The following is a 26,060-nucleotide window of genomic DNA, read 5'->3' as shown; positions in this document are numbered from 1 at the left end:
AGTATGCATTTGAAGTACACTTTGAATTGGGACAGCCGTCGTCGCGTGGCGGTGACGTATTCGCACTTGAAATGCGTACTTCAAGCGTGCATACCCTGAATTGGGACACAGCCATAGACTGTAGAAAACATTGACGACACGACAGCACCTCAAAAATGAAGCCAAAACGTCTCTATCACCCCCTGGTGTCTGGCTGCAGTATAGGTCATTTTTGATATTAACAGTAACTCTGGGCTTCTGTGGAGTGTGCAGATGACAAAACGGCATAACAGTAAAAAACTGACTGCGTTACAGTCAGTGCGGGAGCAGCGGCATTCATCTGCAGGTTGGACGCATAGGTGTGAACCCTGATAGCAGCGGGGAGAGGACTATCCTCCGCCCATGAGCACTTTGGCACGGGTGAGGTGCCCATGCCGCTGCTTGTTCAGAGTAAGAGCGATATGCGTTTTCACGTCAAAAAGTCGTCATGAGTAAGTCTCCAATAACACCAGAAACAATCGCCAGATTTGTCACTAGTCGCTTTTTAGAAAAAAAGGTAGCTAAGGGGGTCTAAAAACCCGCTAAATATAACGACAAAGTCGCTGAGTTGGCAACACTGGATTCAGCACAGCAAGGGAGGGAGTGAGTGAGTGATTCGTTCAACTCGTTTGAGCTGTGAACCAGGAGGGGGGGGTGAGTGAGTCCTGAATGATTCGCTTACGCTATGATTCAGCACAGCAAGGGACGGGTGAGTAACTCAAATGTGCTGTCAGCATGTTAGCTGAGCGATGCTACTGTGAACCGAGGAACTATTGTCTCAATGTGAGCTTCTTCTCAGGGTTTTTTTCTTCCAGTTCAGAGCAGAAATGTTTTTGTTAAAAAACTGGCTGTTGTTTTTTTCCCCCACAATTTTAATTATAAGCTATATATATTTCTACTAATGGAATCAGTTTGCTAACAGCAACAGGGATGAGTCAGTGAGTCAGTTGCGCTTGTGAATCGTGACTCATGAGTCAGTAAAGTGATGCTCAAGTATTGAACGATTCGTTCACGAATCGAACATCACTACCCACTCCTGCTATACAGGTGAAAATACAGCAACAGAACCGCTAGTCTTTGATTTTATTTATTTCCTGCTGTGTTTTACTTGCATGTATTTGAAAGACTGAGTGTAAACACAAAAAAATATAATTTTACGTGATGGAATGTGCAGGCAATAGGTTTAAATATTAAACAAATGTATTCCAACCAGAGAATGTTGCATATAATTATATTTTTGCTTGATGCATAAAGTTAAAAGATTAAGACTAATAAAACAAGTTTTAAACAGAGACGTTTCCATTTCATTACATTTTTTATAATGGATTATGCAGAAAAAGTAGAATTGGGCTGAAAGATCTATCGCTTTATCACCTATTCAGGTTGTAAATCGTGTTTTCAAAAAGTAACTAAGTAAGTAATTAATTTGAAAATAAGTAATCAGTAAAGTAACGGAATTACTTTTCATGTCATTTATTTATTTCACACTTGGTGTAGCGTCCCTGGTTAAAAAAAATCTCTCAAACTGATGGTTCACAATCCTTTTATTAAACAGCCGTGTATATGAACACACCGTAAGAGCTACAACATACAGAATAAAATACTATTAGTAAATCAAACAGTGTGTTACCTTTAACCTTTTGACTTATTTATTAATCACAAATGAATTCTCTTTACCTTACATAACAAATAACACTGAAACTTGTAAATTATTGCATATAACAGTGAAATCGCTGCCTAAACATGACGAGGTACGTTAGCACCCTCTAGTGGGTGTAGGGATGGGTATTGATAAGATTTTAATGATTCCGATTCCATTTTGTCTTGCGTCTGGCTGTCTCTCTCATCACGGTCACCTAAATGCACAGTAATGGCAGGTTTTGGAATAAAGCAGATCGCGCTAACATAATATGCACTGTTAGTTGATTATTTACCTGCCGCATTAACGGGAGAGGACGTGCAGACGTTACTGCTGCTGCTGGGTTCAGATTCACGAGTCCGGAGCGGAATTAACCTTAAATGAATGTCGTGTTTTTATCGCGTGTTTTGTGAGCAAATGCTTTTGCAGATTCGTAGTGTTTCCTCCCTTAAGTGAAATATCTACTTTGCAAGTATTGCAAGTTGCTCTGTTGTCATCCGTTCCCGTAAAGTATAAACAAACTTTTGAGCGTTTGAGCCGCTGTGTTTCCTGCCAGGTAAATTACTCTCTGCAATGTGGTGACGTCATTCGGGGCGACTGGAATCGATAAGGGAATCGTTTGCAAAAATGGCAATCGATTCCAAGGAATTGAAACAGTGGGAACCGGTTCTCAATAAGAACCGGTTTTCGATACCCATCCCTAAGTGGGTGAAAACTGTATCTTTAGTAGCGGTCAGCAGCTATATGCTCCGTAAAACAACAAAATACAAATCCACAGGACAAATTTTGTTACAAACCTTGTCCCCTCATCAACCAGGTTCTAGGAACTGCTTACAACTCAGGATTGCACCTTGATAGCTGTTCTTTTCCATCCATTAACCATAGAACACACCTTCTCTCTGTGCATTAAAACCCGCGCTTCTGCCATATGGTTTACGCTGCTTGATTTAAGGCAACTTGTCGCTCTGTGGCTTTCAAAATAAAAGCATCCACTCCAACAATATAATAGTCATTTATAACCTTACAAACTACTTTACAAAATATTAATGAGGTCATTTACACTCCCACCAAATCATTAAGAGCTTAACTGGGAATTAACTGAAGCGATAATGATTTCCTAATGAAGAAATGACTTGTAACCATTAAACTGTATGATAACACATAGTTCCATTAAAGAAAGTGAACCTTAAACTTTAGAATGCAGTTAAACAGTCTCTAATAGCAAAACCAGTTTCTGCACTGGGCGTTCCACTATAGAACGTTTACTAGAACATTGTCCTTTCTCAGTCCCTTTTTCGCCAAAGCAAATCTTTACTTTTCTTACAAGTCCGTCTTTGTCAGTTACTGTGTCCATTACATGTGCTAATCTCCATTCATTGCGGGGTAGATCATCCATCTTCTCCATAACAACATCTCCAACTTTCAAGTTTCTCCTTGGAGTGTGCAATTTCTGTCTTATTACAATGTTACGTGCGTAAATATCATCTTTGATGAATGTGCCTGGAGGGGGAAGGCCTATCCTTGACTTCATAGTAAGCAGGTGATTTGGCATCAAGGGCTGTGGGCTGCTTGGGTCACTTCATAGCTGGACTGGCCATCAGGCATACCGGGCATTTGCCCGGTGGGCTGCTGGCGATTTTTTGTTTTTATGGGCTGATGGATTTTGTGTATATAATGAAAGGTGTTGGATTAGCCAATTGGTCATGATCGACTCTGGGCTGGACCAATTACAGCCGATGCACCCTCGCCCTTGTTTAGCAATCTTATAGACGAACTAAAGAAAATGGGGTTACAAATAAGGAAAGGAGGTGTTTATGAAAATATCGTTAAATCTGTCATTTATTAATTTTAATATTAATTAATAATCATGTCTCACCTCTAGTGTTCTTGGTCTTAATTTAAGGTTTCTGCCATGTGTTGTACATAGGTTAACTGACCAAGCAGTCTTTTTGTTCCGCTCTGTACTGTTTAAAATCCAGAATAGGGAGGATGATGTAGGTTCAAGTTTATTAGATTGATACATATATACCAACAAGGCAGTGTACATCAAAGCAGTTGTTTTCATGCAAAGGCTTTATGGTTTTTCCGATAGCGATTGACATATCACGTGACTTTCGTGCACTGCACGCAGGGAACTCGAGGCAAAACAATCCAAGTACCGCATCAAATGCAAGCATTTGCAGCACCGCAAAACGTTCATTCTCCGGTTCCAATACCTTCTTGGTTTTTCTTTGCTGCGCAAAAAAGGAATGTACAAAGCGAAGGAGAATAATGCCGGTCCGTACAAAGACAGACTCGACGAAAAGGCAAAGAAAAGATACAAGGAAAAAATCAAAGGAGTGAAAGGGTCAGGCCCTTACGAGCACACAGAGTGGACAAAAGACGTTAGACTGCTGCCCAACTTTCACCACGCTCAGATTTATAATTATACGGTTCTTGGAGTCAGGGGTATAACATGGCATAAGGTAATATTATAATCCCACAGCATATAGTTAAGGTTATCTTGAATGCATCATGTTTTTAATTTGCAAGTTCATAAGCATTTTGCCTTTCCATTTCACAATCAATTCTACCCCCAGGTCAAAAATATGTATAGGAAAAATTCCCTAATATAATATTATTTATAAATACATGCGTCTAGCAATTAATTGCATAAGTACATAGAGGCAGGGCCTCACAGCAGAAGCTGCTGGTAAATACAATAATTGAAAAATGCCACGTTACATACATATAATAATGCACAATATGGAGTATAATAATAATAATAATAATAATAATAATAATAATAATAATAATAATAATAATAATAATAATAATAATAATAATAGTAATAATAATAATGATGCATTGGATTTATATAGCGCTTTTCAAGGCACCCAAAGCGCTTTACAATGACATTATTAATTCACGCTCGCATTCATACACTGGTGGAGGCAAGCTACGGTTGTAGCCACAGCTGCCCTGGGGCAGACTGACAGAAGCGAGGCTGCCAGTCGCCCCTCTGGCCAACACCAGTAGGCGGTAGGGTAAAGTGTCTTGCCCAAGGACACAACGACCAGGACAGGACGAACCAGCGACCTTCCGGTTACAGGTGCCCTTCCCAACCCCCTGAGCCACGGTCGCCCTTATAATGTGTATTATTATATGTATGTTATATGTAACGTGGCATTTTTCAATTACTGTATTTACCAACATCAAGAAGTCACAAGCAAAGAAAGACCATACCATGGTACATATTTAAACAAGGAAAGTTTACTGGTCAAAATTGTTTTGAATTTTTGTCTTCGTCAGCACACGAGTTTTGCAAAAGTTGTAAAGGTGAAATATTCTTTTTGGGGAGACCAGAGAGCAGGGCATTACAATAATCAATGCGACTGGTAATAAAAGCATGCATCAGCATCTCCGTGTTGGCCCGAGAGAGAATAGGGCGGACTCTGGCTATATTTTTTAGATGATAAAATCCAGTTTTGGTTACATGTTTAATATGTGGGATAAAACCCAGCTCAGAGTCGAAAATAACACCCAGGTTTTTCACTTGTAATGGAGGGCATAGTGAAAATGCCAGTTTTGTCCTGGTTAAGCTGTAAAAAGTTTTCTGCCATCCAAGATTTTATATCTAGAATACAGTTAAAAAGGGCATCCATTGGTCTGGTGTCATCAGGAGACACGGAGATGTACAGCTGAGTGTCATCAGCGTAACTGTGGAAGTTCACTCCATGCCTCCTGATGACACCACCAAGAGGGAGCATATACAAATTTAAAAAGTACAGGGCCTAAAACCGACCCTTGAGGCACACCACATGTCATTTTATGGATCTTAGAGGAGCATGTATCCATACTCACCATAAAAGTTCTGTCTGAGAGATAGAAAGTGAACCAGTTGTGTACAGCACCAGAGAGGCCCACCATGTGTTTCAATCTGTTTAAAAGTATAGCGTGGTCCACTGTATCAAAGGCTGCGCTTAGATCCAGTAGCACCAGGACTGAGAGCTTTTGGGAGTCCCAGTTACATCTAATATCATTTAAAACCTTTAGGAGAGCAGTCTCTGTGCTGTGGTTCACCCGAAATCCAGACTGAAATATTTCTAGGATCTGTTTATCATTCAAAAAAATCATTAATCTGAGTAAAAACAAGTTTTTCTAAAATTTTACTTAAAAATGGTAAGTTGGATACAGGTCTGTAGTTATTAAAATCATTACAATCCAAATTGCTCTTTTTCAGAAGGGGCCTCACCACCGCCGTTTTAAAGGCAGCAGGGAAGACACCCAACTGAAGAGAGCAATTCTTCATGTATAAAAGCTCAGCTTCAAAAAAATCCATAAAGTGTTCTAAAAAGTGAAGAGTGGATTGGATCTAAAAGACATGTGGTGGGTCTCACTGTGGAGAAACCTTTCTTAAGGTTCTCAGCATTAACCAGGACAAAGCTGTCCAGTGTCTCCTCAGGTACAGTCGAGCCCTCAGATGTGTTTAAAATCATATCACGAGAAGATAAAATATCACATCTGATGGTGTTGATTTTTCCCCTGATGTGGTCTGCAAACTACTCACAGAGTGAGTCTGTGGGGGTTCTTTGGGAGCTGTTAAAATCAGGGTTAAATAAGTGGTCTATGGTGGAGAAGAGGACCTTGGGATTATTTTTGTTATTACTGATTATTTTGGCGAAGTATGAATTTCTTGAATTCCTTAGTGTACTATTGTAAATTTTAAGTTGCTCGCAAAGTATTTGATAGTTGATTTCATTTTTATTTTTCCTCCATCTCCTCTCTGCTGCCCTGCAATTTCTTTTGAGTTTTTTGACTTCTTCGTTTCTCCAGGGTGATACACGTTTTACGTTCATCTTTTTGGTGGTGAGTGGAGCAACGGAGTCAAGGCTTTTCTTCAGTTTGCTGTTAAAATTATTAAAAATGGAATCACAGGGTGCAGGTAGAATCACAGGGGGGCATTCGTCTAAAATCCTGGTAAAATTTGCAGCCACTTCAGAGGTTAGATAGCGCCTCCTCACAGTTCGCACCGAGGTCTCCCGCTGAATAAAACCGGTGATGTTAAAAAACACACAGTAGTGGTCAGAGACAGCTAAGTCAACAACAGAGGACACACTGGTGGACAGCCCATGGGTGATGACCAGGTCCAGAGTGTGTCCTCTGTTGTGAGTCGGCTGTGTGACGTGCTGGTTAAAATCCATACAGTGAAGAATGTTTAAGAATAGAGCCATCTCTTCAAACTAAAATGACAACACTTGCGGTCAAGTTTAGGACACGAAGAATTCCTAATAAAGACATTGAACTATAATTGAAAAGATATTGTAATGTGATGTGCTACATCCACTTATTAAACCTGTGGTAGGGGGTACGGAAGTTTAAAGTTCATCTGTGGAGGGATCAGGATGGACATCTCATCCAAATCCCAAACTCCATCTCCCTGGGCCCGTACAATGGTGGCATTATCGATCCCGGCTAGAGGCTAGATGCTTCATTTGCCAGGCTTCGGATCACCAAGTAAAAGAATCAGAAATACTTTATTAATCACGAAGGAAATTGGATTAGAGCAGGCACCATGCTGGTTGGCGCATGCGCACTAACAAAGGAACCCTCCGACGTAACACACACTCTACACAACATGAAATTGGGGAGACAGATCCGAGAGGTAGGGTGATAAGAAAAACTGATAATACACAACATGAGGTGAGAGGAGGAGAAATAAAAGCTCCATCCAGAATAAACTCCTAATGAGAGAACAGTTTGAGAACAGAAAAACACTTCATCATAAAAAAGCACATGAATCTTAATAGAGCATAGAAACACATGACAAGCGACAGGTGTGGGTATGGGGTGACAGTGAGCCAGCGTACACAGCACATCCAGTCCTGCAGCATATCTGCGCTGGTCCAGTCGACCTGCCATTTGCACTGGGAGGGGACACACTTAAAAAGTTAAACCCAGAGCAATATGAACGTAATTTTAAATAAAATATGGTTTTTCTGGGTTTTTATTTACTAAGTTGCTTCCTGACACTTAAAGAGATGTTGAAGAGTTTGTTAAGGGGTTTATTGGTTGAATCTCTTAACTCTTGATAGAAAGTTCATCCTGCAGAAGGTGCCCTGCTACTGTTATTGGCTGTCTCTCTGAGGTATTCAACATAAGGCTGTGTATCGTCAGAAGAGCTGCTGATAATCCCAGTGCTAATCCAGCAAGAGCGGCCTGTTTGTGCTTCATCAAAACAATCTGTAAAAGTCAATAAATAAATTAATAAATGAATAAGATTTTTTTTTTTTTTTTAAAGGATCTGTCAGGTTTGGTATGTGTGTCATGTTTTAGTCTCTAACACAGGCAGGCCCTGTGAACAGGGGAAACAGTGGATTTAACCACCTGTTGTTGAAAACTGAAAAAGATTTTGGCACAAAATGGAGAATACACTGTGTGATCATGTAGTTCAAAGTTCAGGCTGGACCTGAAACAAGAACGAAAGTGAAACTGTAGGAACAAACATGAGACTCCACCAACCGTCTGAACAGAGATGCAAAACACTCGTGTTCAGCTCGACCGCAGGATTTAACTTCAGGACTTCTCTCTGACAAGTTTTCGGTTCTTCCTGAGTGCTATGCAGCCAGGCGTGACAGCTGTGTTTGCATATGAAACTACACTTGGTTCCTTAATGATGATAAAACCTGGCACAGAGTGAAAGAAGTGACACAAGGCAGACGTATGTATTGTATCTTTTATTTTTCTTTACTATAATTCTGTGTCTTCTGTCCTTTTACAAATAAATTAGCAACCATCCAGCTATCTGGTGACATGGTTAAATATTTCTGTCAGTACACATCCTCATGTGAAGACCAAATCAGCTGATTATATGGGATAATGTTGTCCTCTGAAAAAGGCTCCTGACCACAAAAAGTTTGAGAACCTCTTTTTCTGGACTGAGGAGACTAAAGATTTCCCACTGCAGGCAGAACATACTCCGTTGGAAGGACTAAAGGTGAAATATGAACCATGAATTTGGTGTTTTGTGTTTTCAGACATGAGTCATTTGAGCAGACGATGGTTTTATGTGCTTTGACATAAGCGTTAATGCCTCTGGGTGATGAGCTCTCTGTGTAATTTATCATGTTTTTGGTTCAGGTGGCTGGATCATTTCTCATAGTGAAATGTGTTATTCAAAACTTTGTCAGGACGCAGAGTGCTACAGGTCTTAGGACAAGTATTATTTGATTAAAATGTTATACTCCATTTAGTAACTGGATAATTTATGTTTTGCTGTTCAAAACTTTCACTTGATATAAGAAATTCAGTAGCCAGGGGCAGGAAATTCAGTACAACATCAGAACAGAGCAGTGTTTAACCAGTTGGACGGTGTGGGTGTGTCAGCCCGGTACGATGAGCACCTATATTCAAATCATTAACATCAAGGAGAAAAACAAGGAAGTGAGCTGCAGAGTAAAACACAGTGATGGTGGACATTTGGCAAGCTTTGAATTATTTTCTTTGTATTTGTTTTAAAAATGACTGTGTGAGGAAGTTCCTCACACAGTCTGGTGAGGAAGTTACACTTTAGAGACGTAAACAAGAATGAAAGAAAAGCTGAGACAGCTGAAGTAGAGGATAATTTCTAAAACGTGTGTTATGTGATTTATGATATTTAGCAGGAAAATACTTTTACTTAAATTCAGATTCAAACTCCTGAAGCATAAAGTGGGTAAGGGAGTATGACAAGACCTTAATAGAGAAAGAACAGAATCATATCTTATCCCAGTGCAGACAGCAAAGAGCTGCAGACAGACAGTGTTCAGGAAGATGATGAAAAAGTTACCCTTTGATCTGATTTAAATTATGTATGTTTTTATATTTTTGTTCTATTTAAAAAGTTTAATAATCACAATGATTGTTTGTTGACTTGTTGATGGTCAGGCAAAAAAAGCTCACTTTATTTCATTTTTTTGATATCATCTATCATATCACATCATAATTATCATTAAGCATTAATATATTTAAACAGATCACCATGTTCTAGCTATCAGCTACCTCAATGAATGCCTCCAATGCTTGACCCCCTCCGAAGCAGACAGAGGATCGACTGTGCTGGTGCAGAGCCTTGCTGTTTGCCAGCTGTCTACACTGGCAAACTCTCACCCCATTTATCCACCCTTGTTGCTTGTGATGTGTTTCATGGTGTTATGCTGTGAAGATTTATGTGCTTTTTATGCTAAGCAGTTTTTGTTTTCTGTTCTTATACTGATCTCATAGCAGCTCAGTCTTTCTCTCCTGCACTCCCCTATTTTTGCACATTTCATTATTTTCTTTTACGCTACCTGTTCTCACCTGTCTCCCGATGTAATGTATGTTTGGTCAGAAGAGGTCCTATTTCGCTGAAGGCAGCTGCAAGTGACAAATAAGAGCTTCACCACCACCACCATCATCATCATCATCAACAAACAGAAAAAAGCTAAATTATAATCTGTTTTATTCTCACTTTTCTCTTCCATCAGGTGACTGCAGGTTTTTCCCAACATGGAAAGGTATCCCACTCAAAACCTCACATTATCTTCACTGCTAAAAGAACAAATAGAGAAATGATTTCATGCTACATGCAGTAACTCTCTACAACAAATCTGCTTACCAGCATCATCTGGTCTCTTTGTTAATTCAGTTTAACCCTGCAAAGTTTGTCCAGCATACGTTCCTCTTGGAGAGTAAAAATGGTGGATATATTACCCTGCCCAATGCCTTTCCTTACTCCTCAGACCAGACCCTCCTGAACATCAACCCGGACTCAGCTCTGTAACATCGAGGAAGAGAACCAATCCACAGGAAGACTGCTCTGACTTTAAAAGGAGGAAACTGTCTCCTGATGTGAAGTAAGAGTGATAAACATGTCTAAAACTCTATTAGTAATCAGTGAGAAGGTTTGGTTTACCACATGTGAAGTAATTTATCATTATTATTTTTAATTTCATTGTATTGTATTTGTTTTTTCTGTGTTCATGCTGTGGATTTAAACACCTGTTGTTGAAAACTCAGAACAGGTTTTGGCACAAAATGGAGAATAAACTGTGTGATCATGTAGTTCAAGTAAAAAAGAAAAGGATGTTTACTTGTTTACTTTTCATGACTTATTTACATAATGAAATATTCTGACTCTTAAACCGTGATTTATTTATTTTTTGAACATTTCTTTTTACTTTATTTCACACAGTAAGTTGCATAAAATCTATACAAGCTAATTAGATTAATGTACATATGAAATGATTCATATATCATTCTATTTTTTCACAGTGTTGAGTAACAGCCTGAGGGAAGAAACTGTGTTTATAAAAAGAAGTAAAGACAGCTGAATAAACACACAGACTAAAGTGAACAAAGTCATTCATTGTAAAGAGCATCAAAGATTTTAGTTTTACTGTAACATTATTACTGTGACCAGCTCTAAGTTTATCCAGTACTTCTCGTTTTCTGAAGGCTAAAAATGTAATTCCTCTTCCTGATGGTCTTTTTCTCTGCTCACCAGGATCACTGAGGCACCAGATGCCCCTAAATCTGAACCTGGACCCAGCTGTGTGTCTTTGAAGAGTGATCGATCAAAGTTTTACATCGATAACTTTAAAGGAACAAAACCCGCTCCTGCTGAGAAGTAAGTTACCTTATAGCTGTGTACTACATTGGGCTTGACACCATAAAAGCCCTGCATTCCCTGCATTGGCCATCATGCTGATTATAATTTATGTAGTAATCAGAAGGAATGTGTCAACTCCATACTGTGGGTGCCAGTTTTGCTTAGAAAGGTGAAGTGATCCACAGCTGTCTGTGTGGTGGCGAAAACCATGAGCTGCTGGAATTCTCTAAATATTAAGTTAAAGAGCTTCAATTCTTCCTTTATATTCCCAGTAGAATATAACCAGTGTTTCTTTTTTATATGATCTGCATGAAATGACATGACAAAATCCATTAGGATGTTGTAAGAGGATCTTTTGTAGTTCATCATCTTCAACTGAAGACCACAGATGTAGCCTAGTGTAAGCAGATTCAAAGTGTCATCATATGATTTTCTTGTAAGTGTATTTTAATTCCTCAGAAAAAAAAAACAGCTGCTGCTCTAAGATGCTCTTCTTTGCTGCAGGTATTTTAAAGACGAAAAAGCCACATTTTCAATAAAACACTTCAACACAACAAATTTTTTTCTTCTTAAATTCTTTTTCGTCTATATGGTAAATGGCCTGTATTTGTACAACGCTTTTGTAGTCCCTAAGGACCCCAAAGCGCAATTCATCCAGTCATCCACCCATTCACACACACATTCACACACTGGTGATGGCAAGCTACGTTGTAGCCACAGCCACCCTGGGGCGCACTGACAGAGGCGAGGCTGCCGGACACTGGCGCCACCGGGCCCTCTGACCACCACCAGTAGGTAACGGGTGAAGTGTCTTGCCCAAGGACAGAAAGACCAAGACTGTCTAAGCCGGGGCTCAAACCGGCAACCTTACAATTACAAGGCGAACTCCCAACTCTTGAGCCATGATCGCCCATCATTTATGATGATGAAATGTATAGGGCATTTCCATAATATGGTCATTACAAGAACATACTCAAGTACAGAACCATCACTGACCTGCTGATTTTGGACTAGTGGAGTCCAATAAATGAATAAATAAATAAGTCTAAAAATTAACATAATAGGTTTGTGACAGCACAGTAGCACTTTTTTAATCAGGATGATCCCCAAACAGTAGAAGAAGAAATATTTAGTTTGTATTTATGTGCAAAATAGTTCTGATTTCATCATGGTGTCTCCACAGAGACGATCAGGAGAGTCTTCAGCATAACCAGCAGCAGCAAACTGATCTGCACTCAGTATTTAAGGTTTGTACATGTTTGTAATTATTTTAATTTTGCACAGTTCAATATTCATCATAAAATTATTCCAAATTTCCACAAATAATTCAAAAGTGAAATATTTTCACTTGCTTTTTCATTTATAAAGCATTTTTTAAAACTAAGTTTCAAACTGCTGATAAAGAAGAGAAGCAATGAGGGCAATTAAACAAAATATGTGCAGAAGGATGAGGAAATGATTAAACTATTTTGATTCACTGTATCAAAAACTGAGCTAATGAGCAGCAGATCATTTGAGACCTTGATGAAAGGAGTCTCAGGATTACGATGTGAGCGAAACACTGATTGAAATTTTCAAAGATCTGAGTTTTTTTTTTATATCATCAATGAATTGAGTGGCAAAAGATTGTTCCCCCTAAACTTGTGAATAAAAAGCATCATGTGATGATAAAATTACTTAAAATTGACGGATCAAAGCAGGCATATAAATAAATACATGTATTTATTTATCACATTTTTTCAGTTCAATGTTAATAATCACTGTTTTATATGAAAAAGAACCAAAATGACAATCCACAAAAAAATATTCAGAAATGTTATACAACGATAACATTTTTGAATTATATTTTTTTCTCTGACAGGAGTTTTATTTTAATGTGTTACTTGCATATATTTTAACATTTTTTTTTCAAATTCAAAACAAACTTAAAACTAATCTGTGAAAAATTATTTTTAATTAAATTAAATTAATTTATTTTTTAATTACTTTGAAGATCTGATTTTCATGGATTTTGTCATTTTTTTTCCAGATGCTAGAGCACAACATTATCACGTTTGTGAAGAACGAGCTAAAGAAGATGCAGAATGATCTGAATCCAGATTATTCAGAGTGTCAGAGGGATGAAGAGGAGGTGTTGGACAGTGAGGAAGAGAAGCAGAGAAGGAGCAGCAGAGAGGCATTTCTGAAACTTGCAGTTAACTTCCTGAGAATAATGAAACAGGAGGACCTGGCTGATTGTCTGCAGAGCAGTGAGAGGATTTCTCTTCATAAATTCATTCTTTACATGAATGAAATTGTCATATTTTCTATAATCATAACACTCATGTTTCTGGTGCTTTTCTGTAGAAAATCCTGATCCACTTTGTGAGAATATGTTTAAATGTAACCTAAAGAAGAAGTTCCAGAGTGTCTTTGAGGGGATTGCTAAACCAGGAACCCCGATCACTCTAAATGAGATCTACATAGAGCTCTGCATCACAGAGGGAGGGATCGGAGAGGTCAACACTGAACATGAGGTCAGACAGATTGAAATGTTTTCCTGGAAACCAAACAGACCAGAAACACCAATCAGGTATGAAGACATCTTTAAAGTCTCAACTGAAAGAGACAAACCAATCAGAACAGTTCTGACCAAAGGAGTGGCTGGCATCGGGAAAACATTCCTGACACAAAAGTTCACCTTGGACTGGGCTGAAGACAAGACCAACCAGGACGTCCAGTTCCTTTTTCCTTTCCCATTCAGAGAGCTGAATTTACTGAAGGATAAAAAGTTCAGCTTAGTGGGACTTATTCATCATTTCTTTACTGAGATCAAAGAAGCAGGAATCTGTAAATTTGAAAAGTTCAAAGTTGTGTTTATCTTTGATGGTCTGGATGAGTGTCGACTTCCTCTGGACTTCAACATCACTGAGATCCTCACTGATGTTACAGAGTCCACATCAGTGGATGTTCTGCTGACAAACCTCATCAGGGGAAAGTTGCTTACTTCCGCTCACATCTGGATAACCACACGACCTGCAGCAACCAATCAGATCCCTGCTAAGTATATAGACATGATTACAGAGGTCAGGGGGTTCACTGACTCAAAGAAGGAAGAGTACTTCAGGAAGAGACTCAGAGACAAGGAAGAGGCCAACACCATAATCTCTCACATCAAGACATCACGAAGCCTCCACATCATGTGTCACATCCCAATCTTCTGCTGGATCACTGCTACAGTTTTAGAGAGTGTGTTAAAAACCAAACAGGATGGAGGAAAGCTGCCCAAGACACTGACTGAGATGTACATTCACTTCCTCGTGGTTCAGACCAAACTGAAGAACATCAGGTATGATGGAGGAGCTGAGACAGATCCTCTTTGGAGTCCAGCGAGCAGGAAAATGATTGAAGCACTGGGAAAGCTGGCGTTTGAGCAGCTGCAGAAAGGAAACCTGATCTTCTATGAATCAGACCTGACAGAGTGTGGCATTAATGTCAGAGAGGCCTCAGAGTACTCAGGAGTGTTCACACAGATCTTTAAAGAGGAGGGAGGAGTGTACCAAAATAAGGTTTACTGTTTTATCCATCTGAGCATTCAGGAGTTTTTAGCTGCTCTTTATGTCCATCTGACATTCACCAACTCTGGTATCAACCTGCTGGAAATGGAACAAATGGCATCAGTGCAGACTGGAGAGTCTTTAATACAAAATTTCTACCAGAGTGCTGTGGACAAGGCCTTGAAGAGTCCAAATGGACATCTGGACTTGTTCCTTCGCTTCTTCCTGGGTCTTTCAATACCAGCCAATGGGGACCTCCTACAAGGCCTGCACACACAAACAGGAATCAGCTCACAGATAAATCAGGAAACAGTCAAATACATTAAAGAAAAAATTAATGGATTTCTCTCTCCAGAGAAGAGCATCAATCTTCTCCACTGTTTGAATGAATTGAATGATGACTCTATTGTGAAGGAGATCCAACATTACCTGAGTTTAGGACATCTGTCTAAAGTTAATCTCTCTCCTGCTCAGTGGTCAGCTCTGGTCTTCATCCTACTGTCATCAAAAACAGGCGTGGATGTGTTTGACTTGAGGAAATACTCAGCTTCAGAAGAGGCTCTTCTGCAGCTTCTGCCAGTTGTCAAAGCCTGTAAGAAAGCCCAGTAAGTATCCAGTAGGGTTGGGTATCATCACTGATTTCTAGAACCAATTTGATTCCGATTCACAAGGTCCCGAATCTATTTGATCCACGATTCGATTCAATTCAGTTTGATTCGATTTGATTAGATTTGAATGGAGAGAGATAAAACCTGCAGCTTCAGAATCAGGGCAAAAAGGACGCAAACTCAAAGCGCGGACCCGCCGAAACATCAGAATCAGTGCGCTGTTGGCTTTCAGCCCCGACGTGTCCGTGCCGTCGGGCAAGAAAGGCGGCATCTCACTGATTCTGATCCGTCGGTGGGTCTGTGCTTCGTGTTCACGTCTTTGTGCAGACTACGTGTACCTGCTCTCATTTACTGTTTTAGCTGTTTGGTGGTTGTTGAAATTTTGTGAGGTTTAACCTGAGATTCTGGCATTTCGTGCAAAATAAATTTATATTTTAAAATTAATTCAGGATTTTAATGAATCGATATCATGTTATCCAAGCTAGAATCGACTTTAATCGATACACTGATAATCAAAACCCACCCCTAGTATCCAGTTTAATCCTGGCAAGAGACCGCGTCAAAGTGTTTATTTATTAGAGTTTGGAAAGTTCACTGATATACTGATATGTTTCTAGGTTAAGTGGCTGTAACCTCACAGAGAGAAGCTGTGAAGCTCTTTCCTCAATTCTAAGTTCCCAGTCCTCCAGACTGCGAGAGCTGGACATGAGTAACAACAACCTCCAGGACTCAGGAGTGAAGCTGCTTTGTGTTGGACTTGGGAGTCCACAGTGTGCGCTGGAAACTCTCAGGTTTGTTGACTCTTTGTTTCAGGAGATTTGGATATTTCACAACAAGTGTCGTTATTTTATAGATTTTAAGATGTTGTTTCTGTTGTGGTGTAAGCTCTGAAAGAGAACAGTAGAGTAGAAAGTGAAACACACACTTCATCAATCAGAAAAATCTAACTTTATTTATGATTGTCTATCACAGCAAAAAAGACAGAAAGTCAATGCTTTCTGTTCTTTTTTAACTGAGTGAAGAAAGGCCAGTTTGTTTTTGTAACAACTTTAACTGAAATCAGAATCTGTTAATTCGACTGCATGTACATCATCAAATTCAGAGCATTTCCTTACAGTGATGTGACATGTTGTATGTGTTTGAAGGCTGTCAGGCTGTCAGATCACAGGAACAGGCTTCACCTCTCTGGCCACAGCTCTGCTCTCCAATCCCTCCTATTTGAAAGAGTTGGACTTGAGCTATAATCACCCAGCAGACTCCGGATTGAAGCTTTTGACTGCTGAAAAAGAGGATCCACATGTGAAACTGGACATACTCTGGTAGGAAAAGAGGAAATAAAGCTAAAAATATTTTTTTTCTCCAGCATATTGTAAAGTAACCACTGACCTGATTGCCAGTAATACAGTCTGTATGTCCAGTTAAACGGGCAGCTGTGTTTGGGTGAATGACTCAGAACCAGTCGCGGTTAAAAGCCCATCTGTGGACACACAAGGAAGGATACACAGCTTGAAGGAGAATGTAACAAATACATAAGGATGGGACCCTCGATACTGACGCTTCAAGACTGTGTCAATCTTCCTAATTCAGGGCTCTAGACTGCGACCAATATGGTCGCAAATGCGACCAAATTTTTCCGTGGTGCGACTAAAAAAACCATTTGGTCGCACTGGTGCGACCAACTGTTACCAACATTTGGTCGCACCTGTTTGGGTAACAAAAAAAAATCTCTGCAACTCTCCATGTTGTCAACAGCAGACACACATTATGCCCCTATCGTGGACTAAACCAATCAGAGATAGTCAGGGGCGGGACCTCTCTGATTGGCCGTGGTCCAGTGGAAAGTGCAGGTAGAAGAGGGAGGTGAGTAGCTTTAATAAGGCGATATCAATTCATTAACGGATTCCACACAAAGACGTAAACACAGAGCGACCCGACGCATCCGAATCAGCTTTGTCTTTCTCGGCTTTCTCACCGGACGGCCCGCAGATGGACACGCTGTCGGAGCTTAGCGATTCTGTTGCGTCGGGTCCGAGCTGTGTTTACGTCTTTTTGCGCTGATTCTGAGCTGCAGGTTTTGTCTCTCCAACCAAAATTCGCCGAGCCAAAAAGAAGCAGCAAACTGCGCTTCACATTTGATCAATGTCGTCATGAATTCCCTCTGACTTTTGCTGTTTTGCTTCCCCACGATAAAAATTACACTTCCTACACAGCTCCCTGTGTGTACTTCAAGAACAGTTTCCCGTCTCAAATCTCTGTTTTCTGGATTATTCATTCGCTTATTACCCACCAGTCTACCGTTGTTTACAGCGCTGTCTTTTTCTTTTTTCATGTAAATGACGTCCGACAAGAAAGCCTAATTTCTGCTGTTCAATACTGAAGAAATTTAAACTTCTTAAAATTATGCAAAATTGCAGAATATTGCAGAATATTTTTAAGGTTATCTGCTATACAACGCCAGACCAGGAAAATCTCCTTCATGTTTTTCTGTGTTTTATTCTCAGTTACTTTTACACAAAGGCATCTGCTGTGATGTTCACAATTCTGATGAAGTCTCACAAGTGTCAATACTGATAAATGATCAGAATTATAATATTTCTGACTGTCTGAGGCTAAATTGAATCGAATCAGGACTTTGAGAACAGGAATCGAATGGATTATAGAAATCAGTGATGATACCCAGCCCTAGTGAGCAGCCTAGGCCTGACAGAAGTGGATGTAGCTGTGGGTAATAAGAAAAGATGAAAAGAACTATTGATAACTTTTTTGTTAAGTTAAGGCCTGATCCGTCTGAAATTCATAGCCAGCTCTGACACAGTGCCATCAATCTTTGAATGCTGAAAAAGCAGCAGTGTATCCAGAAAACACACTTCATGCTGCAATAAATGCACTGCCCAAGTGTCCCCTCTCCCCACTGCCTTTCAGCAGCATGCAACAGCAAACAGGTCGTCAGAGGAGGCCAAGATGATGATTAAGTTTAACATTTTCTACAATATTGACAAAGCACTTTAAGCACAACATTGTTAGTTAATAATTTAGAAATGAATATTGTCTGTATGGACCTCCCCCCCAAAGAAGGTGCACATGTAAAACTGCGGTGTTAAGCGAAGCGGTTGAAAAATTTGAGTGCGCCTAACTTTTGTGCCGGTACGCCTAACTTTTGTGCCGGTACGCCTAAATTTTTAAGTTAGGCGTACCGGTGCGCCCATGTCAAATAGTTAGTCTAGAGCCCTGTCCTAATTACAGATGTTTTAAAACACCTTTTTAAAGTGTGGCTCAAAACACCCACGTCACAGCACGTCGTGCTCCACACAGTCACAGCTGCACCTCCCTGTTTTTAGTCAGCTCTGACTTCTCTTTTTTAGTTTTTTCTGAAAATGTTATGAAACTCACTCTGTCATATGAACAGGACATGAGTGGACCCTGCATGCAGGACTCTGTAGCTCTAATGAGGCTGGAAATAACCAAAGCAACCAAACAAAAACAATATCACGAACAACATTAACTGATACCAAGCAGGCTAACAGAGATTACAGGAACCACGAGGAAGGGGGCAACACAGAGCAGAGTGAGATGGACATTAGGGCCGAGTGGGCACAGCTGGGAAACTCAATTCAATTCAATTCAATTTTATTTATATAGCGCCAAATCACAACAAAAGTCGCCTCAAGGCGCTTTATATTGTACAGTAGATCACACAATAATAAATACAGAGAAAAACCCAACAATCATATCATATGACCCCCTATGAGCAAGCACTTTGGGGACAGTGGGAAGGAAAAACTCCCTTTTAACAGGAAGAAACCTCTGGCAGAACCAGGCTCAGGGAGGGGCGGCCATCTGCTGCGACCGGTTGGGGTGAAAGAAGGAAAACAGGATAAAGACATGCTGTGGAAGAGAGACAGAGATTAATAACAGATATGATTCGATGCAGAGAGGTCTATTAACACATAGTGAGTGAGAAAGGTGACTGGAAAGGAAAAACTCAATGCATCATGGGAATCCCCAGCAGCCTACGTCTATTGCAGCATAACTAAGGGAGGATTCAGGGTCACCTGGTCCAGCCCTAACTATATGCTTTAGCAAAAAGGAAAGTTTTAAGCCTAATCTTGAAGGTAGAGATAGTGTCTGTCTCCCGAATCCAAACTGGAAGCTGGTTCCACAGAAGAGGGGCCTGAAAACTGAAGGCTCTCCCTCCCATTCTACTTTTAAATACTCTAGGAACAGCAAGTAGGCCTGCAGAGCAAGAGCGAAGTGCTCTAATAGGGTGATATGGTACTACAAGGTCATTAAGATAAGATGGGGCCTGATTATTTAAGACCTTGTAAGTGAGGAGCAGGATTTTGAATTCAATTCTGGATTTAACAGGAAGCCAATGAAGGGAAGCCAAAACAGGAGAAATATGCTCTCTCTTTCTAGTCCCTGTCAGGACTCTTGCTGCAGCATTTTGGATTAGCTGAAGACTTTTCAGCGAGTTTTTAGGACATCCTGATAATAACGAATTACAGTAGTCCAGCCTGGAAGTAATGAAGGCATGAACTAGTTTTTCAGCATCACTCTGAGACAGGATATTTCTAATTTTAGAGATGTTGCGCAAATGGAAGAAAGCAGTCTTACATATTTGTTTAATATGTGCCTTGAAGAACATGTCCTGGTCAAAAATGACTCCAAGGTTCCTCACAGCATTACTGGAGGCCAAGGTAATGCCATCCAGAGTAAGAATCTGGTTAGATACCATATTTCTAAGATTTTCAGGGCCGAGTACAATAACCTCAGTTTTATCTGAATTAAGAAGCAGAAAGTTAGCGGCCATCCAGGTCTTTATGTCTTTAAGACATTCCTGCAGTTTAACTAATTGGTGTGTGTTACCTGGCTTCATGGACAGATAGAGCTGCGTGCCATCTGCATAGCAGTGAAAATTTATTCTATGTCTTCTAATGATGCTGCCTAGGGGAAGCATGTATAATGTAAATAGAATTGGTCCTAGCACTGAACCCTGAGGAACACCATAATTAACCTCAGCATGTGAAGAAGACTCTCCATTTACTTGAACAAATTGGAGTCTATTAGATAGATATGATACAAACCACTGCAGCGCAGTACCTGTAATACCTACAGCATGTTCCAATCGCTCTAATAGGATATTATGATCAACAGTATCGAACGCTGCACTGAGGTCTAGCAGGACAAGCACAGAGATGAGTCCACTGTCAGAGGCCATAAGAAGATCATTTGTAACCTTCACTAAAGCTGTTTCTGTGCTGTGATGAGCTCTGAAACCTGACTGAAACTCTTCAAATAAGCCATTCCTCTGCAGATGATCTGTTAGCTGTTTGACAACTACTCTTTCAAGGATTTTTGATATGAAAGGAAGGTTGGAGATTGGCCTATAATTAGCTAAAACAGCTGGGTCTAGAGATGGCTTTTTGAGTAAAGGTTTAACTACATTCAGCTTGAAGGCCTGTGGTACATAGCCAATTATTAGAGATAGGTTGATCATATTTAAGTTTGAAGAATTAATTAATGGCAGGACTTCTTTGAGCAGTTTTGTAGGAATGGGGTCTAAAAGACACGTTGATGGTTTGGAGGAAGTAATTATTGAAGTTAACTCAGAAAGATCAATTGGAGAAAAAGAGTCTAACTTAACATCAATGGTACTAAAAGTAGCTGTAGATAATATTACATCTGTGGGATGATTATTGGTAAACGCAGCTGAACAGAAATTAATTCATGAGACTGGGGAAGCAAAACTGAACGTGACACACATGAGACGAGGAACTGTCAAAATAAAACAGGAAATAACAGGATACCAAGACTGTGACAGAGACACATGAACATGACACATGACAGAAAGGTAGATAAACATGGAGACAGAGACTCATGGAGTGACACAGGGAAAGCTGGGAACAATCTGAAACTCCAGGAATCAAAATGAGCAATTACTATAACCAGGAAGATGAAAAGCAGAAAAAGCACAATTTTATAATAAGTAATGAAGAAACCCAGGAGCACTAAATCAAACACACCTACCATCAAAACTCTCAATTATAAAAATCAGAGAGTAATAAAGATCAGTCAGAACTTAGAGTCCAAACACAAACGTTGGATCGAAGCCCCAGGTCCATGACAGTGTCGGCAGCAGTCTGAATGAACTGGACAGGCAATTAACTTTGACAGGGTGACATTCGACTCTTCTTGCCAATTTAAATAAACAAAAAAATCAGTGTATCTTTACAACCATAGAGTCACAGTATACCCAGAAGGAAATAAAGTCATGGTTAAAATAAATACAAAGATATCTGTGTTAGATTATAGAAGCAGGAGACAAGCTGGACACAGTGTTCTCTAAGTGAAGTCACCACACACCTGGATAGCTGACTTTGAACAGACAATATCCTCAGCAGTGTTGGGCTTTGAAAAAGTAATTAGTTATAGTTCCTAGTTACTTCCTGAAGTTAGAAACTGAGTTACAATATTAGAAAAGTAATTAATTACTACTTAAAAAAATGTTTAATCCTCTGGGGTCCAGGGTGTAACTGGCCATTTTTGACTACTTGATTTTCCCTCCACATTTCACCTTTAAAAACTGTTTGTCTTGCCTTGTTTGGTTCATTCTTTTCAGCACAAACTCACATGTCTGAATTTAATGTATGTTTTTATTTTTATTTTGGCATATTGTATTAACACAATTAATCGAAAATCACACAAAAAACATAAAATCAGGAGAGTAGAAAAAACGTATATTTTTTACTGTAATAACCACAAACATGTTTAATGAATCATATCTCATAACTTTAAATGCAAATATAAATTGTCTACATTGTAATCTGCCTTTGGTGGCTTTTTGGCAGCACCTGTGACATTCAGCAGTCGCCTCATTGTTCTGACACACAATACAAAACTATCAACTACACTACAAACTAACAATGCAAGACAACACACTAACTACACACTCCAAACACACTGCATTTTCTTGTTAGTAACTGTAACGTTGTTGCAATGATAGAAATAGGAATTAGTTAGATTACTTGTTACTGAAAAAAGTAACATTGTTAGTAATGCCGTTACTTTTAAAGCTGTTATTCCCATCACTGATCCTCAGCATATTTACATGATGATGAATGAACTATAAAGACTTTCAATGATGCGCATGCTGCTTTGATGCCTCCTGCTCTGTTATTCCCACTGACACTTCTGGTGGAAACATGTCATAAACAACAGGAGACAGACGTGCATGTTCAGTGGAACCAAAACCACACAGACTGAGTAAAATCTTGTGGCCATTTCAAAATATCTTTCATCCACAGTAGTACAGGTGGTAAATAACGTTAAGGAAAGTTTATTTAATGGTGTAGAGGTTGCACAGAATGACATGTTTGCTCAGATTTAGAAGGTAATGCACAATGTGAAAATTATGTTGTGACTGTGTAGAATGAGCCCACAAAAATTAATAAATGTTTTTAAATATTTATTTTTGAAAAAATTGGAAATAAAAGTTAATTCTTCACCAGCTTCTAGCTTTGTTTGACGGTGTGTAGGACAAACTGGATGTCACACACTCCCAGAAACCTTGAAAGCCAACCAGACTTTGAGGGTATTTCCCACCAATACTGGAACAACAATGACAAAGACAGAAGCTGACTCAGACTCAAATAGCTTAAAACCTATGTGATTATAAGAATGAACAAACACATTGTAGTGACAGAAACACAGGGAGGCAGAAAATAAACCAGACTGAAAACAAGAAATGCTGCTACAAGAAAGTATGAAACCAATAGAGAATATATAATCATGAAACCAAGAATAATCAAAAGTACAAAACCAGAAAAACCCAAACATCCCAAAACTCCAAACCCTGGATCTAAAACCCAGGGATCATGACATTATGTAACCCTGTTTCATTGTCCACTCCTTACCAGATTTATTTTCATCCCTTGCCAATGTTTTGGGTGCGATTGTCTTCCCAGACTTATTTTCAGTCTGGAGCTTACTGTGTACCTTTATGCCAATAACTGCAGAACCACTGTAATGGTTGAAACAGGATTTTCACTTTCCTAGTGTCAAATTAAAGGTGAAGAAAGTACTTGTAATTTCATGTGATGCAGATGCAGTCATGTTAAAAAGTAAGAATTTCTTCTTAGGTTATTTAATTACTACTCATTGTTGAGGTGATCTTACAGGGCTGCATTGTTTTATACAGAGTGTTATTTATACAGGATCTTGGCTGTTTTTTTTTTGTTTTTTTTACACGTCTTATACACTTCAATGTCCTCAGGTTGTCCATCCATCCATCCATCCATCCATTCGCTTCCACTTATCCTTTTCAGGGTCGCGGGGGGCGCTGGAGCCTATCCCAGCTGTCAGAGGGCGAGAGGCGGGGTTCACCCTGGACAGGTCGCCAGTCTGTCGCAGGGCCAACACACAGAGACAGACAACCATTCGCACTCACATTCACTCGCACATTCACACCTAGTGGCAATTTGGATTATTCAATTAACCTATCCCCACAAGCTGCATGTCTTTGGACGGTGGGAGGAAGCCGGAGTACCCGAAGGCAACCCACACAAACATGGGTCCTCAGGTTGTATTTAGGTCATTTAAGAACCTAATACAGACCTGATAATTAAAAGAAATGTGCTTACGATCAGTGTTGGTCAAGTTACTTGAAAAAAGTAATCAGTAACTAATTACTGATTACTTCCCCCAAAAATTAATCCTGTTACTTTACTAATTACTTATTTTCAAAAGTAATTAGTTACTTAGTTACTTTTAAAAACACGATTTACAACCTGAATAGGTGATAAAGCAATAGATCTTTCAGCCCAATTCTACTTTTTCTGCATAATCAATCATACAAAATGTAATCAAATGGAAAAGTCTATTTTTAAAACTTGTTTTATTAGTTTTAATCTTTTAACTTTATGCATCAAGCAAAAATTAAATTATATGCAACATTGTCTGACTGGAAGAAATTTGTTTAACATTTAAACCTATTTTCTGCACATTCCAGCACATAAAATAAAATAGTTTTTTGTGTTTACACTCACTCTTTCAAATAGATGCAAGTAAAACACAGCAGAAAATTAATGAAGTCAAAGACTAGCGGTCCTGTTGCTCTAATTTCACCTACAAAGCAGGAGTGGGGTAGGCGGAGGTTTACCCTGGTGCAGGTGTGCCGCAGCGGTCAGTTAAAGAATCCATCTCTGCTTACGATACATAAAAACAAAAATACAACCTTAGAACTAAATGAGAAACTATGATCATTTTCAATTTCTTGTGAGATAAAATAAAGTGCAAGCTTATTTCTCTAGAAAAGGTGAATCAGAGAATATAAAGGCCATGTTTTCACACTAAAATACAATGTGCTTATTTCAGTGTGGAGCCTCAAGGAGACCAGTGGATGAGACCAGGTCTAAGAAAATGTAAGTGTGTTTTTGATTTACTAGCTGTATTTATATCATTTTTTCACACTTTATATGTATCTCTGCTAAATATCTTTTATCATATTGTGGCGGGGCGTGGCCTGCGGTGCCGTGCGGAGGAGGCGGACGCACCTGCACGGCATCCGCAATCACGCCCCGCCGAATTAAATACTGTACTGGGTCCTGTGGTGTCGGTGTTGGTGATGTTGAGCTGGCAGCAGGAGAGAGCTGCAGCTCTGTGTGTGTTTGCCTATAAATAAAGAATGCTGCAAAGCATGAACATGCACGCGGGTCCGCTGTGGGTTTGTTACACATATATTTCATAAAAAAATGTTTCAGTTATTTAATTCCACAACTAAAGACCCATGATACAATCTTAAAACGTCACAAAGTTTTGCATACTGGTTCTTATTTTTGATAAACTAATGTGAAAACCAATTAAACCCTTTCTTCATTATCTGGTGAAGAAATGTGACCACATAGTCAACTAGAATTTTCTATTCAGATATAATTTTGCTAGTGGTAAAATTGGCATGGCTAGAGGAGTAGCTGTAACAGCGCAAACCTCATGATTAGTTTATAATATTTGGTGCAAAATCAAAGCTACCAGAGAGGGAGGGAGTTTAGATTAATTAAATGATTGATCTACTTTAAACAGAATTTGGCTTCATGAGTCAGGTTGTAATTCATCTGTGTTAACTAGCATTAGATAATGTACCGATGATCAGATTTGAGAATGAAAACAGAAAAATCTTTCCATAAATCAAATACACTGCTGATGCTGACTGATTCTGATGATGACCTGATTTTTGACTGAAAGGCAAATGTTTGGCTCTGTTAACACTAAACTACCAAGGAGAATATTTTTACCCATCAGCATTTTAAAAATCAACCATTTCAATCTAGAATCACCACAGGAGATATTTTCACTGTGTAGAAATCAGTGTAAAACAACTGTGGCACTCCTAGTTGCCTAGCAACACATTTACGCGCATTCTGATGTGCACATAAAATGAAAATAATCAAATAACATAACATTACTTTGATGTTTGTGTTTAGTGTTGGTGGTGCACCTTAGACGTGAATGCATGTGAACTGAATGTGAATGCAAAGCCTGTATACTTATAGTTATATGTTCATATATATTCCAGTCACTTCCCTTTTCAATTAATTATTGTTGATAATTTTTAATTTTAAGATTTTTTTTTCTATTTCTCATTTACACTCATCATC

The 26,060-nt window shown here is 39.3% G+C and overlaps 1 protein-coding gene across 1 annotated transcript in view; it reads left to right on the top strand.

Annotated features, from left to right (window-relative positions):
• LOC134621280 (uncharacterized) overlaps nucleotides 1-26,060 on the top strand; it is a 50,073-nt gene that overhangs the window by 9,931 nt on the left and 14,082 nt on the right. The window contains exons 2-10 of the mRNA XM_063467709.1: nucleotides 10,141-10,170; nucleotides 10,302-10,432; nucleotides 11,160-11,282; nucleotides 12,448-12,511; nucleotides 13,294-13,513; nucleotides 13,611-15,405; nucleotides 16,026-16,199; nucleotides 16,554-16,727; nucleotides 24,781-24,827. Of these exons, the coding sequence (XP_063323779.1) occupies nucleotides 10,141-10,170; nucleotides 10,302-10,432; nucleotides 11,160-11,282; nucleotides 12,448-12,511; nucleotides 13,294-13,513; nucleotides 13,611-15,405; nucleotides 16,026-16,199; nucleotides 16,554-16,727; nucleotides 24,781-24,827 (2,758 nt within the window). The remainder of the gene's footprint in view (nucleotides 1-10,140; nucleotides 10,171-10,301; nucleotides 10,433-11,159; nucleotides 11,283-12,447; nucleotides 12,512-13,293; nucleotides 13,514-13,610; nucleotides 15,406-16,025; nucleotides 16,200-16,553; nucleotides 16,728-24,780; nucleotides 24,828-26,060) is intronic.

Source organism: Pelmatolapia mariae, linkage group LG3_W (genome assembly GCF_036321145.2).
Source record: "Pelmatolapia mariae isolate MD_Pm_ZW linkage group LG3_W, Pm_UMD_F_2, whole genome shotgun sequence".
NCBI lineage: Eukaryota > Metazoa > Chordata > Actinopteri > Cichliformes > Cichlidae > Pelmatolapia > Pelmatolapia mariae.
This window is presented reverse-complemented; position numbering and strand designations above follow the sequence as displayed.